At 37.6% G+C, this 16,404-nt stretch overlaps 1 protein-coding gene across 4 annotated transcripts in view; it reads left to right on the top strand.

Annotated features, from left to right (window-relative positions):
* Positions 1-16,404, top strand: part of ARVCF (ARVCF delta catenin family member) — a 929,071-nt gene that overhangs the window by 824,286 nt on the left and 88,381 nt on the right. For 3 of the 4 annotated variants that reach the window (XM_053701911.1, XM_053701912.1, XM_053701909.1), the window contains 2 exons: positions 1-109; positions 12,802-12,873. The exon at positions 1-109 is cut by the window's left edge and continues 60 nt beyond it. In XM_053701911.1, coding sequence (XP_053557886.1) covers positions 1-109; positions 12,802-12,873 — 181 coding nt within the window. The remainder of the gene's footprint in view (positions 110-12,801; positions 12,874-16,404) is intronic. The other variant, XM_053701910.1, reaches the window with a different exon arrangement.

The following is a 16,404-nucleotide window of genomic DNA, read 5'->3' on the forward strand; positions in this document are numbered from 1 at the left end:
CCGGGAGCAGACCGATTTCATGACATTGAAGCCAACCAACAAAGTGGACTTGGCCAGCAAAAGAAGAAGAAAGATGATGCTGGCTGTTTCGGAGGTAAAAAGGCTAAAGGTGGGTAGGATGAGATATAGACAGGCTAGATACGCAATACTACATCCTTTGTCTAAAAGGCAACAGATAAGAGGTTTCTGTTCAACTAGAAGGGACAGTTTCCGAGAATGCTAACATTACTAATCTGACCTTGTACTTTGAGCAGTGACAAATAATGTAGTATTGTTTCATCAGTCTTTATATGCAGGTTTCACTACAAGCAGAACAGTAATGTTGCTTTATAATCTATATCCTTCTATTTAAGTGTCATTATTGCTCATGGTTCATGTTTTACGTTTTTATACGGCCATAGTGAAAGGAGTTTTATGGAGTTGGTGACTGTCTATAAACTAGGAGAGTAAATAGCATTGCTCTGCTTTCTGTTTGTTTGCTGCGGTATCACCGTGAGTTTAATTTGTTCAGACTTGCTCTGCTCTAGCTTTGTGTGTTTGTAAAGACTGGATTCCAGTTACATTCTGTCATACTTAAAAAGAAACCTGGTTACCTGGTCTGCCTGAACCTTCCCTTCCTGAGGGGTCAAACTATGATATGAGCTTCAGGATATTGCTTCTTATGCATTACTTGGTATGTGCCGTTACAAAGATACAAGACAGGTTGCCTTTCATTTATGTTGTTTGACCTATGGCAGCCTGTCTGTCTGTTTTATGCCTAGTATATGGCCTATCCAATGCACTGTGTCAAATGCACGGGTCTTTATTCCTATTTTGCTGATCTGTGCTTTAGTTAGAAGAAAATAACTTGAGACAGACCGACTGCAAAATAAATGCACAAACTTCAGAAAGAAGTTCTGCTCAATAATAGTCTCTCCAGTGTGATAGAATGTTGTACTTCTATACACACAAGAAATAAAGCAGATTAAAACCCCTCCACAAAAAATGACTGGTTATTTGGGCAGTGTTGCAGCAGCGTGGGTTTCCGTGGATGTTCCACCAACTCTGCTACAACATCAGAAGTTCACACTTTATGACAAAAATATGGCAGACAGACATACACTCCCCAAGAACAATACTGTAAGTGTACAATGATATCACTGTGTCTGCCATAGCATATACCTGCTAAACTCACTGCCTTGGGAACAGTATTGTATACCACCTAGAGATCACACACATCAATATAATTATTTACATAGTAGAATAAAATCTTTCTAAACATTATACCTATTTTACAGAATACATTGCTTAAAATAATATACCTAATTACCAAAGTATGCACATTTTAGTCTTATAATCCAATATAAACGGCAGAGTAGCCAAAAATGTGAGCTGAATATAAAACTTGCATCTATTACACTAAGAAGTCTGTATTTAAATCTGCAATGGTAAATCTCTACACTTTTCCCTTTAATAACATGGATGTTTACATTTAAAGGGATATTGCAGGTGATATTAGTGTAAAGGTTTAGTTTCTATAAAGTTATAAGCGCTGCTCCATTTGAAATAGTTTTCTATTTATCTCTGTCTTCTGTCTCTCTCTTTATCGCTGTCTTCTGTGGAGAACAGCAAGGGATATATATATATTTCAACAAAAAAAGTTTTTCCTTACTAAAAAACATAATTTATGTAAGAACTTACCGGATAAAGTAATTTCTTTCATATTGGGATATACAATCCTACCTGGAGGGGCAAAGTTTCCCAAACCTCAAAATGCCCATAAATACACCCCTCACCACACCCACAATTCAGTTTAACGAATAGCCAAGTAGTGGGGTGATAAGAGAGGAGTAAAAAGCATCAACAAAGTAATTTGGAATAATTGGGCTTTATACAAAAAAAAATCATAACCACCATAAAAAGGGTGGGCCTCATGGACTCTTGCCAATATGAAAGAAATGAATTTATCAGGTAAGTTCTTACATAAATTATTTTTTCTTTTATGTAATTGGCAAGAGTCCATGAGCTAGTGACGTATGGGATAGCAATACCCAAGAAATAAATCTCCACGCAAGAGTCACTAGAGAGGGAGGGATAAAAAATAAAAACAGCCATTTTCCGCTGAAAAAATTAATCCACAACCCAAATCATAAGTTTAGTCTCATAATTGAAAAGAAAAAACTTAAATTAGAAGCAGAAGAATCAAACTGAAACAGCTGCCTGAATAACTTTTCTACCAATAATTGCTTTAGAAGAAGCAAATACATTAAAATGATAGAATTTAGTAAATGTATGCAAAGAAGACCAAGTTGCAGCTTTGCAAATCTGATAAACTGAATCTTCATTCTTAAAAGCCCAGGAAGTAGACTGATCTAGTAGAATGAGCTGTAATTCTCTGAAGCGGGGCTTGACCCGACTCCAAATAAGCTTGATGAATCAAAAGCTTTAACCACGAAGCCAAAGAAACGTCAGAAAACTTCTGACCTTTCCTGGAACTAGAAAAGCTAACAAATAGACTGGAAGTCTTCCTGAAAACTTTAGCAGCTTCAACATATTTCAGAGCTCTCACCATCCAAAGAATGTAAATATCTCTCTCCAAAGAATTCTTAGGATTAGGACACAAAGAAGGGACACGAATTTCTCTATTAATGTTGTTAGAATTCACAACCTTAGGTAAGAATTTAAACGAAGTCCGCAAAACTTCCTTATCCTGATAAAAATCAGAAAAGGAGACTTACAAGAGAGCAGATAATTCAGAAACTCTTCTAGCAGAAGAGATGGCCAAAAGGAACAACACTTTCCAAGAAAGTAGTTTAATGTCCAAAGAATGCATAGGCTCAAATGGAGGAGCCTGTAAAGCCTTCAAAACCATATTAAGACTCCAAGGAGGAGAGATTGATTTAATGACAGGCTTGATATGAACCAAAGCCTGTACAAAACAATGAATATCAGGAAGCTTAGCAATTTTTCTGTGGAATAAAACAGAAAGATCCGAGATTTGTCCTTTCAAGGTACTTGCAGACAAACCTTTATCCAAACCATCCTGAAGAAACTGTTAAATTCTAGGAATTCTAAAAGAATGCCAAGAAAAATGATGAGAAGCACACCATGAAATGTAAGTCTTCCAAACTCGATAATCTTTCTAGAAACAGATTTACGAGCTTGTAACATAGTAGTAATCAAGGAGTCAGAAAAACCTTTATGATTAAGCACTAAGCGTTCAATTTCCATACCTTCAAATTAATGATTTAATATCCTGATGGAAAAACGGACCTTGGGATAGGTCTGGTCTTAATGGAAGTGGCCAAGGTTGGCAACTGGACATCCGGACAAGATCCGCATACCAAAAACCTGTGAGGTCATACTGGAGCCACCAGCAGCACAAACAATTGCTCCATGATGATTTTGGAGATCACTCTTGGCAGAACAACTAGAGGCGGGAAAATATAAGCAGGATGATAACACCAAGGAAGTGTCAACGTAGCCACTGCTTCCGCCTGAGGATCCCTGGACCTGGACAGGTACCTGGGAAGTTTGTTGTTTAGATGAGATGCCATTAGATCTATTTCTGGAAGACCCCACATCTGAACAACTTGAGAAAACACCTCTGGGTGGAGAGACCACTCCCCTGGATGTAAAGTCTGACGACTGAGGTAATCCGCTTCCCAATTGTCTATACCTGGGATATGAACCACAGAAATTAGACAGGAGCTGGATTCCGCCCAAACAAGTATTCAAGATACTTCTTTCATAGCTTGAAGACTGTGAGTCCCACCCTGGTGATTGACATAAGCCACAGTTGTGATATTGTCTGTTTGAAAACAAATGAACGGTTCTCTCTTTAACAGAGGCCAAAACTGAAGAGCCCTGAGAATCGCACGGAGTGCCAAAATATTTATTGGTAATCTTGCTTCTTGAGATTTCCAAACCCCTTGTGCTGTCAGAGATCCCCAAACAGCCCCCCAACCTGAAAGACTTGCATCTGTTGTGATTACAGTCCAGGTTGGACGAACGAAAGAGGACCCTAGAAACATACGATGGTGTGACCACCAAGTCATAGGGAATCGAACATTGGGATTTAAGGATATTATTGTGATATCCTTGTATAATCCCTGCACCATTGGTTCAGCATACAAAGCTGGAGAGGTCTCATGAAAACGAGCAAAGGGGATCGCGTCCGATGCTGCAGTCATGAGACCTAAAACTTCCATGCACATAGCTACTGAAGGGAATGATTGAGACTGATGGTTCCGACAAGCTGAAAGCAATTTTAATTGTCTATTGTCTGTTAGATTCAGTGTCCATGACTCTGTCCCTATCTGGAAACCTAAAAAGGTTACCCTTGTCTGAGGAATCAAACTTTTTGGTAAATTGATCCTCCAACCATGTCTTTGAAGAAACAACACTAGTTGATTCGTTTGAGATTCTGCAGAACGAAAAGACTGAGCTAGTACCAAGATATCGTCCAAATAAGGAAACACCGCAATACCTCGCTCTCTGATTACAGAGAGTAGGGCACCGAGAACCTTTGAAAAGATTCTTGGAGCTGTCGCTAAGCCAAAAGGAAGAGCAACAAATTGTTAATGCTTGTCTAGAAAAGAGAATCTCAGGAACTGATAGTGATCTGGATGAATCAGAATATGAAGATATGCATCCTGTAAGTCTATTGTGGACATATAATGCCCTTTCTGAACAAAAGGCAGAATAGTCCTTATAATCACCATTTTGAAAGTTGGTACTCTTACATATCGAGTCAAAATCTTTAGATCCAAAACTGGTCTGAATGAATTTTCTTTCTTTGGGACAATGAATAGATTTGAATAAAACCCCAGACCCTGTTCCTGAAACGGAACTGGCATTATTACCCCTGATAACTCCAGGTCTGAAACACACTTCAGGAAAGCCTGAGCCTTTACTGGGTTTGCTGGAATGCGTGATAGAAAAAAATCTTATCACATGCGGTCTTACTCTGAATCCTATTCTGTACCCCTGAGAGACAATACTCTGAATCCATTGACTTTGGACCGAATTGATCCAAACATCTTTGAAAAATCTTAATTTGCCCCCACCATCTGAGCTGGAATGAGGGTCACACCTTCATGCGGACTTGGGGGCTGGCTTTGATCTCTTAAATGGCTTAGACTTATTCCAATTTGAGGAAGGCTTCCAATTGGAAACGGATTCATTGGGGGAAGAATTAGATTTCTGTTCCTTATTTTGTCGAAAGGAACGAAAACGGTTAGAAGCTTTAAAGATTTACCCTTAGGTCTTTTATCCTGAGGCAAAAAAACTTATTGAATCCAACTGAGAACCAAATAACTTATTACCTTTGAAAGAAAGAGATAGCAATCTGGACTTTAGAAGTCATGTCAGCATTCCAAGATTTAAGCCACAAAGCTCTTATAGCTAAAATAGCTAAAGACATAGATTTAACATCAATTTTGATGATATCAAAAATAGCATCACAGATAAAATGATTAGCATGTTGGATTAAGCGAACAATGCTAGACAAATCAGAATCCAATTCTTGTTGCGCTAAATGTTCCAACCAAAAAGTTGATGCAGCTGCAACATCAGCCAAAGAAAATTCAGGCCTGAGAAGATGACCAGCATATAAATAGGCTTTCCTTAGATAAGATTCAAGTTTTCTATCTAAAGGATCTTTAAAAGAAGTACTATCTTCCGTAGGAATAGTAGTACGTTTAGCAAGAGTAGAGAGAGCCCCATCAACTTTAGGGATTTTTTTCCCCAAAACTCTAAAGAAATTGCTGGCAAAGGATACAATTTTATAAACCTTGAAGGAATAAAGGAAGTACCAGGCCTATACCATTCCTTAGAAATCATATCAGAAATAGCATCAGGAACTGGAAAAACCTCTGGAATAATCACAGGAGGTTTATAAACAGAATTTAAATGTTTACTAGTTTTAATATCAAGAGGACTTGTTTCCTCCATATCCAATGTAATCAACACTTCTTTTAACAAAGAACGAATATACTCCATTTTAAACAAATAAGATTTGTCAGTGTCAATATCTGAGGCAGGATCTTCTGAACCAGATAGATCCTCATCAGAGAAGGATAATTCAGTATGTTGTCGGTCATTTGAAATGTCATCAACTTCATGAGAAGTTTTAAAAGACCTTTTACGTTATTAAAAGGCGGAATAGCAGACAAAGCCTTCTGTATAGAATCATTCTTCTATTCTTTTAAATTTACAGGTATATCTTGTGCATTAGATGTTGAAGGAACAGCAACAGGTAATGAACTACTACTGATGGATACATTTTCTGCATGTAAAAGTTTATCATGACAGCTATTACAAACCACAGCTGGAGATATAACCTACACAAGTTTACAACAAATGCACTTTGCTGCCGGATAACTGTTCTAGCAAAGCTGAGTTCCAATAGTGACTTCTGAGACGGGATCAGATTGAGACATCTTGCAAATGTAAGAGAAATAACAACATATAAAGCAAAATTATCAATTTCCTAATATGGCAGTTTCAGGAATGGGAAAAAAATGCAAACAGCATAGCCCTCTGACATAGAGAAAAGGCAAGAGGCATATAGGAATGGGGTCTTAAATAATGAAAATATTTGGTGCCAAGTATGACGCATGGCACAAACAGAAAAATATTTTTTTGGCGCCAAAAACGTCCGGAAATGACACACTTGCATCACAGAAGACGCAACCTTGTGAAGAACTCGGCGTCAACTAAGACGCTGGAAATGACGAAATTGCGTCAACGTACGTAACTTTGCGCCAAGAATGACGCAATAAACTTTAGAATTTTGCGCCCTCGCGAGCCTAATTCTGCCCGCGAATTTAAAAGATAGTCAATTTGCAAAAGACTACACCCCAGATAAGAAATACATTTTTCCTAAAAAAAAAAAAATTCACAGATATGAAACTGACAGTCTGCAAAAGGAAATATACTGAAAACCTGAATCATGGAAAATATAAGTACAATACATATATTTAGAACTTTATAAAATACATAAAGTGCCAAACCATATCTGCGAGTGTCTTAAGTAATGAAAACATACTTACCAAAGGCACCCATCCACATATAGCAAAATCATAGCACAAACTTACTTCACCACCTCCATAGGAGGCAAAGTTTGTAAAACTGATTTGTGGGTGTGGTGAGGGGTGTATTTATAGGCATTTTGAGGTTTGGGAAACTTTGCCCCTCCTGGTAGGATTGTATATCCCATATGTCACTAGCTCATGGACTCTTGCCAATTACATGAAAGAAATAGTCATACTAATTTGGGGTCTTGAAAAACTAATATGACTTCAGAATTTTTTATTAGCTCTAGTTTTTGAGATAAGACTACTTGCACTTTAGTAATATTGTCATAGTGACAAACTATTACAACAATCTGATATTTTCTTGATACAACATAAATGAAAGTTGTTTTCATTCAATTAGTTGCAAATAAAACAAAACAAAGAAAAAACCTACAGCCATTGAAAGCACTGTCTGAAAGTGAAGTGGCCTCTTCACAAGAGAACCTTCTCTTTGCTTGTCGCTTGTACTACTCTTCTGGGGCATCTCTTGTCCAACAGTAGTCAGCGAGCATAGAATCCTTCCACCTACCCTGATATCTATGTTCCATTACTGAAATGTCAAATTATGACTTTACTGTCCCTTTAAAGGGACACTGTAAGCAAAAAATATCTAAGCTTGTAACGAATTAACTACCCTAATCAAACATTTTCTCAATATAATCTCATAATGAGATTGTTACCGTTTTGCCGATTTCTTTCTTCAATTATTTATTGCTTTCCAAACCCACTCCGTGGGTATCCTTAACTCCTGTGCAATCCGGGCTGACAACCGCGGTTTGAATATGGCGCCTCTAATAAGCTCTGCGCATGCGCAAGATTGCGCAACGTCACCGAAACCGTCACTCCTTGTAATGCGCAAGCGTGATTCCTATCTGTGGGTAACTTCGGATTCACTAGTTTAAAATGCGCATGCGATATTTAGCCGATTTTATGCGCAGTAGGACAAATTAGTCTCTTAATGAGATGCATAAACATGCAATATGATTGGTTACTGTATCCTAACACGTAGTGCCGACATTTGTGGGCTGGATATCGTGACGTAATCACCGAAAACTAAATATGATTTTTCTACCGTTATGCTTCTTCGTTTTACAACATTTATAGGTCAGTATGTTTTAGTTTATGCTTATAACATGTTATATGGGGTTTGTTTATAATAAAAATAGTAAAAGATAGTAATCCTTTAACAAAAGCAATTCTATTATGCTTATGAAAGAGCTGTATTAAAAAGTGTGTGTGTGTGTATATATGTGTGTATGTGTATATATATATATATATGTGTGTGTGTATATATGTGTGTGTGTGTATATATATATATGTGTGTGTGTGTATATATGTGTGTGTGTGTATATATGTGTGTGTGTGTATATATGTGTGTGTGTGTGTATATGTGTGTGTGTGTATATATATATATATGTGTATGTGTGTGTGTGTATATTTGTGTGTGTGTGTATATGTGTGTGTGTGTATATGTGTGTGTGTGTATATGTGTGTGTGTGTATATGTGTGTGTGTGTATATGTGTGTGTGTGTATATGTGTGTGTGTGTATATGTGTGTATATGTGTGTGTGTGTATATGTGTGTGTGTGTGTATATGTGTGTATATGTGTGTGTGTGTATATGTGTGTGTGTATATGTGTGTGTATATGTGTGTGTGTGTATATGTGTGTGTGTGTGTGTATGTATATGCGCATACAAATGTGCTGTGCTTGCCTAAAATAAGAGTTGACTTTTTGTACAAATTCTGTTTTCAAATTAAAGAACACCATGTTCCTTATCTCAGTTTGGTTTTCTTTAACAAACCTTGTCTTAAGCAATCCCCTGGCCGCTGATACAAGAAGGGAATATTGTCTGAATGATAATGCAGAATCCCATTTTGTATCCACTTAGTAATACTTATTTTTCCAACTAACGGTAAGAGCTGAAAATGAAACTCCTGCTGTCAACTTGCGCTGCTTGCGGTTTAGATTCTGAGCGATGCTTTGTTCACATGCCTCATTATTTCAAAGCACCTTTACATGATGTTGTGTTCTCTTCCTATTGTAATTCATATTTCTTCTCTTGCTTTTCTGCTGATTAGAGGAGTGGTTTAACCAAGGTGAGTGCAGTCGCTTCTGTTGTACTTCAGTCATTGCAAATTGAAATTATGTTGAAAAATGAAGTAATGATTTTCTTAAAAGGGGCGTAAAACCCTTAAAATATAATATATAAATAATTTAACTTTAAAAAAAATATATTTACAGTATATCTTAATTTTGAAGCTAACAAGAAGTGCAACTGGGCTCAAAGGTTTGATTAGTCATTGGCTGGAAGCAGATCTCCCCCTGATCTGGACACTTGCACGTCTCACAGGCATAAAAAGAAATCCGTACATCAGTTTTATTTATTTCTTTAAAAAGTGCCCCCCCCCCCTTTAACAAGTGTTAAAAATATTATTTTTTGCCAGCTAGAAGCGCTGCAAGTTTTAAAACATTTGTCTCTGAACAGGCATTGATCATTTAAAGGGATGTGAAACACAAAAATATTTGTTTTTATTCAGACAGAGTGTGCAAATTTAAAACGGTTTCCAACTTAATTTTGTTAACAAATTTACTTTGTTCCCATGGCATTCTTTGTTGAAGAGATACCATGTTAGGTGTGGAGCACTACATGGCAGGAAATAGTGCTGCCATCTAGTGCTCTTGTTAATGTATAACATTCTTGCAAAACTGCTACCATACAGTGCTGCAGACACGTGCACGCTCCTGAGATTACATCCCAAAAAATACCAAGAGAATGAAGAACATCTAGTATGAGAAGTAAATTAAAAAAAAAGTTTTAAAATCGCATGCTCTATCTGAATCATGAGAGAAACATTTTTTGTTTAATCTCATTTTCCCAGCTTTGCACAACACAACCAACATTTATATATTAATATATTTTATAACCTCTAAATCACTGCCTGTTTCTAAGCCCGCCCCCCAAAGGGCACCTCTTATCTGAATGCGGTAATCATTGAGGTAAAATGTATTAAAGGGACATGAAACCCAAAAACTTTCATGATACAACTTTCCACTTCTATTATTATTTTTGCTTTATTTTCTTGGTATCCTTTCTTGAAGAAGCAGCAATGCAGGAGCTAGCTGAACACATTGGTAAGCCAGTCACTATAGACAAATGTGCAGCCTAGTTCCCAGCTCCTGAGCCCACCTGGGTATGCTTTCTCAACAAAAGATAAGAGAACAAAGCATTGTTTAAACGTAGTTGCTGTATCTGAATCATGAAAGAAAATGTCCGGGTTTCATGTCCCTTTTAATATCACAGTGTTGGTTATGCAAAACTGAGACATGGGTAATAGATTATCTATCAATTTTCATATAACTGCAGGTAATTGGCACTACAATAATATACACAGATACTGATCTAAAACTCCAGTATACAACCTTTTGGAAGCTTACTTAGAAGTTCCCACTTTACCATTGTTGCTGAGGTTAGCCTGGGAAATCAGAGCAGACACTCCCCCCCCCCCCCCCCCCCTTCCCTACGTAGGAAAAGACCCTTTAGACAAACAGGAGCAGCAGGAGTCTCTAGACCTGGGTCTACATCTTATAATGTTGGGGCTTGGTTAAGAATCTGAATATCAGCACAATATTTTATAAAAAAAAACAAAAACTATACATTGTTACAAAAACACTCCCAGATGCGCTGTATAAATGGATCATCTATACAAAACATTTATGCAAAGACTAATCTAGTGTGCAATGTCCCTTTTAAACAATAAAATGACTCCTATCTTCTTTACTGCAGTCTCTATTTCAGCGCAATTACATGGCGTGACACGCACCGTTTGAGAGCATTGTACACTCACACATTTAGAGACATGAAGATTTTGAGATATTTCAAGCATAGGTGAAGAAATAACATCAGAGTGTGAAACTTACTTTATTATCTTATAATTATTTTTTTCTTTATGCTTAAAGGGACAGTGAAGCCAAAATTAACCCTCCTAATCATTAGTATTCATATTATCAAACCTTCATCCTATTGTTGTTATTTTGCTAAAAAGTAAACCTAGTTATTTAAATGGACAGGAAAGTCAAAAGGATTCAGATAGAGCATGCGATTTTAACCCCTTAACAACCACATTGTACCCTGTAAGTTGCTGGTCGTTGAGGGTTTTTCGGTCCACCAGGAGCAGCAACACATGGCGGCTAGACCGTGCTATTAAAAAAAAAGCCTCATTGAAAGACCAGTGACGTACAGGGTATGTTGCTGGTTGTTAAGAGGTTAAGGCCTTTTCACTTTTATTATCAAATTTACTTTGTTCTTTTGGTATTCTTTGTTGAAACGCATATGTACCGATGTGCAGCAGCAATACACTACTGGGACACATTCGTCTCTTGTCATTGGCTTACCAGATATGTTCAGCTAGCTCTAGGGTTGCCGCCTCAGACCTGCTTTCCTGGACACTTTTGAGTTACACATGTTGCAGGGTGTGCAGAGGGGAACATGAATTGCACCCCTGGACAGCACACAAATAGTCATCCTTGGCAGCACTATTCGTGTTCCTCCCTGCAGCATATGTATTTCATAAGTGTCCAGGAAAACATGGCTGAGGTGGCAACCCTAGCTAGCTCCCAGTAGTGCACTAGTGCTCTGGGGCTTACTTTACCTATGTGTTTAATGCATGTACTGGGGTGAAACTCATAGCTATGCGCAAGCAACAGTGAAATAATAAAATGCTGTAACATATGAGCATATTCTTTTTGCACTTTTATGTCTTGTACCCTAGTAGCACTGTTTGCAGCAATGTACAACATTGCACTGCTGCCATAGAATGCTGAAGATGTGCTGCACACTCCTAAGCCTACTTATGGTTTACTCTCTAACAAGGATATCAAGAGAACGTAGCAAATGTAATAGATTTGTATTTTTTGCTTGCTGTGCCTGAATCTTAATTTTGAATTCAGCCACTGCTTCTACTCAAAGCAAATATTTAAGGGTGTGTACATGGGTTTGACACTTACAATTTGAGGGTGTTGTACACAGTCCGTCAGATACATGACAATTCGGGGTATATCAAGAGAAAATAATAAAAGTTGTTAGAATAAAGCAATTAAAAAATTAATGTGAGAGAGAAATCTTGGTTTGTAAATAAATTGTACTTTTATTAACCATAAACCTTCTATGTTAGCAATATACAGGGGTGTGCATTAAATTCAGCTTTGTAAACAAAACATAGTAAGTTGCCATCCTGGTGCAGAAGGTTTAGATGGCTCTACCCTGTGTAAAACATTATGGGAACAGGAAAAAAAAAAGATTTAAATATTTTTTTGTTTGTATGAAAAAAGATTTGATGCAATGTCTAGAGGTCATACATTTTAGTAGGTTTTGCACAGCTGTGCGTAGAAGAAATATAGTTGTGGCACTGAGTGAATTGCCTGTAGTTGTGTGAGTTCAAAACCTCATTTTTAGTTTAACAAACTCTGCAGATATAGTAAGAATTTAGAACAAGGCAATATGTCTAGCTCCCATCACCTTTTTTCCCCATGAATAACCTTGCTGTGTTTGAAATATGCCCTTTTTATATGCCTGACTGAAGCATTATGAATGTTTTATTTAAACCTTATTATGTTAGTCAAATACGTGGAGGGAATATGTTTATATGCTTTATATCTAGTCCATGTCACATGACTTGCTTTATAAAGTCAGTCATGTGCCCTGCATTATATTGCAAGATATTAACTTAGATTCTTTCTTTCAGGAAAAAAGAACGGTGATGCAGACAAGCACTTTGATACCCTGGACCTTCCGAAACGTTCCGAATCCGCAAAAGGTACAGCAAGTCCTCTCCTAATTATTGTACGAGCTAATTACTAAAATAAAATGTAATTTTTAATTTAGCGCATATTTAATGTTTTTAGCAATTGGTTATCATTTTCTCTTTCAGAAAAGTCTGTCTTTTGATAAAACGTAGCATGATTTTAAAAGGACAAACTTAAAGTGAAAGTCAACCATAGCGTTTTTGAAACGTTAGGGTTGACTGTTAAAATAAATAAAGGGTACTTACATTCATGAAGTATCAGATACTTCATGCAGAAAGTGCCTTTATTCGTTTCAACCGTTCGCCGTTCTTAGCTGCTACAGCAGCCCAAGGCAAAAAATATTTTGCTAATAGGCGACATTTTCACCTCTTAGCAAATAGCCGTGCACCTATGCGGTAAATCCGGCTCCCATGGGTGCCAAACCGGATTTTCCGCAGGCTATTGGCTAAGAGGTGAAAACGTAAATATTTTTTGACGTGGGCTGCCGTAGCAGCTAAGAACGGCAAACGGTTGAAACGAATAGACATTTTATGCATGAAGTATCATATACTTCATGAATGAAAGTGCCCTTTATTTGTTTCAACAGTTAACCCTAGCGTTTTAAAAACGCTATGGTTGACTTTCCCTTTAAAGGGACAGGAAACCCAACATTTTTCTTTCACTATTTGGAAAGAGCATACAATTTTAAACACCTTTCCAATTTACTTCTATTACCAAATTTGCTTCATTCTCATGGTATCCTTTGCTGAAGGAGCAGCAATGCACTCTTGGTAACGAACAATACCAAAAGAACAACGTGCATTTGAAAATAGAAGTGAATTTAAGTTTCTTAAAATTACATGCTCTGTCTCAATCATAAAAGTTTTAATTTTGTCTTTACTATTCCTTTAAAAATAAAACTGTATTTATAACTATGTAACAAGGGCAATGTATGTTTTGAAATATGAGTCTACTTAAATGTGATTTAAAGTGATCAGAAACTTAACATGTTTTAACCCCTTAAAGTGATGGTTAATCCAAGTGTATAACCAACGCTCTCATCGTTTGGTAAAAAACAATGTTAAACTCACCCTATTTGTAAGGAAAGCATATCGCTAGCACAGGGCCTCTTGCCGCCCACAGCACAAAGCTTTCTCCAATGAGGTGACTTTTTCACCTCTAGACCAATAGCCGTGCTAGGATGTCAGTTGACATGCACGGCTATTGGTCTAGAGGTGAAAACGTCATTGAAGAAAGCGTTGTGCCGTGGCCGGCCAGAGGCGCTGAGTTAGATATCTACTTTCCTTACAGATAGGCGAGTTTACCAGGGTTTTTTACGAAACGATGACAGAAAATAAATATTTTTAGTGATGGTAAATCCTAGCGTGCGCTATACACTTGGGTTTACCATCACTTTAAGAACCAGCGACGTACCCTGTACGTTACTAGTCTTTCTATAAGGCTTGATCTTTTGAGATTGCGCTATTCCAGGTGTCTTGCTGGAGGACCTGAGTTCATAATAGCGCAATCTTGCAGAGACGCCTGCTATTATGGCCTGATAAGCCCTTTTCGACATGTGACGTACGTTGTGGTCGTTTTTAACAGGTTTAAATCAGGCCTGGAATCTAAGCAATATTTTACTTTATTTGATCACTTCTAATAAATAAAGATGTGCTTTAACTTTTTAATCTAGCTGTGTCATTCTAATACTCGGTGCTTCGGCTGCCCACTTCAAAACTCATGTTTCTTCTGTTATGTGTGATCAGTCCACGGGTCATCATTACTTCTGGGATATTATCTGCTCCCCTACAGGAAGTGCAAGAGGATTCACCCAGCAGAGTTGCTATATAGCTCCTCCCCTCTACGTCACCCCCACTCATTCTCTTGCACCAAAGACTAGATAGGAGGTGTGAGAGGACTATGGTGATTATACTTAGTTTTTATAACTTCAATCAAAAGTTTGTTATTTTACAATAGCACCGGAGCGTGTTATTACTTCTCTGGCAGAGTTTGAAGAAGAATCTACCAGAGTTTTTTATTATGATTTTAACCGGAGTAGTTAAGATCATATTGCTGTTTCTCGGCCATCTAAGGGAGGTAAAAGCTTCAGATCAGGGGACAGCGGGCAGTTGAATCTGCATTGAGGTATGTAGCAGTTTTTATTTTCTGAATGGAATTGATGAGAAAATCCTGCTATACCGATATAATGACATGTATGTATACTCTACACTTCAGTATTCTGGGGATGGTATTTCACCGGAATTACTCTGTAAAAGTACATTAAACCTTTTAATAGGTATTTAATTCATGTTAAACGTTTTTGCTGGAATGTAGAATCGTTTGCATTTCTGAGGTACTGAGTGAATAAATATTTGGGCATTATTTTTTCCACTTGGCAGTCTGCTTGTTTTGATTATGACAGTTTCGTTTCTCTCTCACTGCTGTGTGTGAGGGGGAGGGGCCGTTTTTTTGGCGCTCTTTGCTACGCATCAAAAAATTTTCAGTCAGTTACACTTATATTTTCTGCATGATCCGGTTCATCTCTGACAGAACTCAGGGGTCTTCAAACTTCTTTGAAGGGAAGTAGATTCTCTCAGCAGAGCTGTGAGATTTAATAGTGACTGTGATTTAAAACGTTGCTCTGTAATTTTTATGTTTAAAATTTAATTAGTGTTATTTTACTAATGGGAACAAACCTTTGCTAAAAAGTTGTGTTGTTTGTTAAGAGTGATGCTATAACTGTTTTTCAGTTCATTATTTCAACTGTCATTTAATCGTTTAGTGCTTTTGAGGCACAGTACGTTTTTATTAAATAAAATTGTAACCGAGTTGCATGTTTATTGCTAGTGTGTTAAACATGTCTGATTCAGAGGAAGATACCTGTGTCATTTGTTCCAATGCCAAGGTGGAGCCCAATAGAAATTTATGTACTAGCTGTATTGATGCTACCTTAAATAAAAGCCAATCTGTACAAATTGAACAAATTTCACCAAACAGCGAGGGGAGAGTTATGCCGACTAACTCGCCTCACGTGTCAGTACCTGCATCTCCCGCCCGGGAGGTGCGTGATATTATGGCGCCTAGTACATCTGGGCAGCCATTACAGATAACATTACAAGATATGGCTACTGTTATGACTGAAGTTTTGGCTAAATTACCAGAACTAAGAGGCAAGCGTGATCACTCTGGGGTGAGAACAGAGTGCGCTGATAATTCTAGGGCCATGTCTGATACTGCGTCACAGCTTGCAGAGCATGAGGACGGAGAGCTTCATTCTGTAGGTGACGGTTCTGATCCAAACAGATTGGATTCAGATATTTCAAATTTTAAGTTTAAATTGGAAAACCTCCGTGTATTACTAGGGGAGGTCTTAGCAGCTCTCAACGATTGTAACGCTGTTGCAATACCAGAGAAAATGTGTAGGTTGGATAAATACTTTGCGGTACCGGCGAGTACTGACGTTTTTCCTATACCTAAGAGATTAACTGAAATTGTTACTAAGGAGTGGGACAGACCCGGTGTGCCGTTCTCACTCCCTCCAATATTTAGAAAGATGTTTCCAA

The sequence above is a fragment of the Bombina bombina genome, chromosome 2, assembly GCF_027579735.1.
Source record: "Bombina bombina isolate aBomBom1 chromosome 2, aBomBom1.pri, whole genome shotgun sequence".
Taxonomy (NCBI): domain Eukaryota; kingdom Metazoa; phylum Chordata; class Amphibia; order Anura; family Bombinatoridae; genus Bombina; species Bombina bombina.